At 36.2% G+C, this 691-nt stretch overlaps 1 protein-coding gene across 4 annotated transcripts in view; it reads left to right on the forward strand.

Moving 5' to 3' along the window:
• Positions 1 to 672, forward strand: part of LOC107730592 (sodium-driven chloride bicarbonate exchanger-like) — a 63,089-nt gene extending 62,417 nt beyond the window's left edge. For 3 of the 4 annotated variants that reach the window (XM_016541451.1, XM_016541452.1, XM_016541453.1), the window contains one exon: positions 535 to 672. In XM_016541451.1, coding sequence (XP_016396937.1) covers positions 535 to 643 — 109 coding nt within the window. In that variant the 3' untranslated portion in view covers positions 644 to 672. The remainder of the gene's footprint in view (positions 1 to 534) is intronic. The other variant, XM_016541454.1, reaches the window with a different exon arrangement.
• Positions 673 to 691: the final 19 nt, after the last annotated feature.

Genomic DNA, 691 nt, shown 5'->3' on the forward strand with positions numbered 1-691 from the left:
CTCAGGCCATCCAAGATTTAGATGAGTTTGTTTCTTCATTAGAACAGATTTGGAGAAATGTAGCATTACATCACTTGCTCACCAATGGATCCTCTGCAGTGAATGGGTGCCGTCAGAATGAGAGTCCAAACAGCTGATAAAAACATCACAATAATCCACAAGTAATCCACACCACTCCAGTCCATCAGTTAACATCTTGTGAAGCGAAAAGCTGCGTGTTTGAGAAACAAATCCAACATTAAGGCATTTTAACTTTAAACTGTTGCTTCCAGCTAACATATCCATAAGTCCGGCTAAAATATCCATAAGTCCATAATCTATAACGCTTTTCTAGTATAAAGAAAGATTCCAAGCTCATGATTGATCCATCATCATTGTCTTGATAGGTTTATATAGTATTGTTAAAAATCAGTTTGGAGAAAATAAATGAGATTTGCCAAATTGATAAACATTCGATCAATATAGTCATTAAAAGTGCTATTGCAGTTTAGGGTAATTCAGGTGAACTAATTCCCTTTTTATGTCATTTTACAGCCTGTCTAATAAGAAAGTGCACAAGGAGCGTCGATGGAAAGAAGATTCACTGTGTTCATGCGCGCACACACACACACACACGTACACACACACACACAGATTTACCTAGCTATCGAAATAGACATATTGTTTTTTAAGGAATAGTTCACAAAAATAA

Source organism: Sinocyclocheilus rhinocerous, unplaced genomic scaffold (genome assembly GCF_001515625.1).
Source record: "Sinocyclocheilus rhinocerous isolate Xijiao unplaced genomic scaffold, SAMN03320098_v1.1 scaffold818, whole genome shotgun sequence".
Lineage (NCBI taxonomy): Eukaryota > Metazoa > Chordata > Actinopteri > Cypriniformes > Cyprinidae > Sinocyclocheilus > Sinocyclocheilus rhinocerous.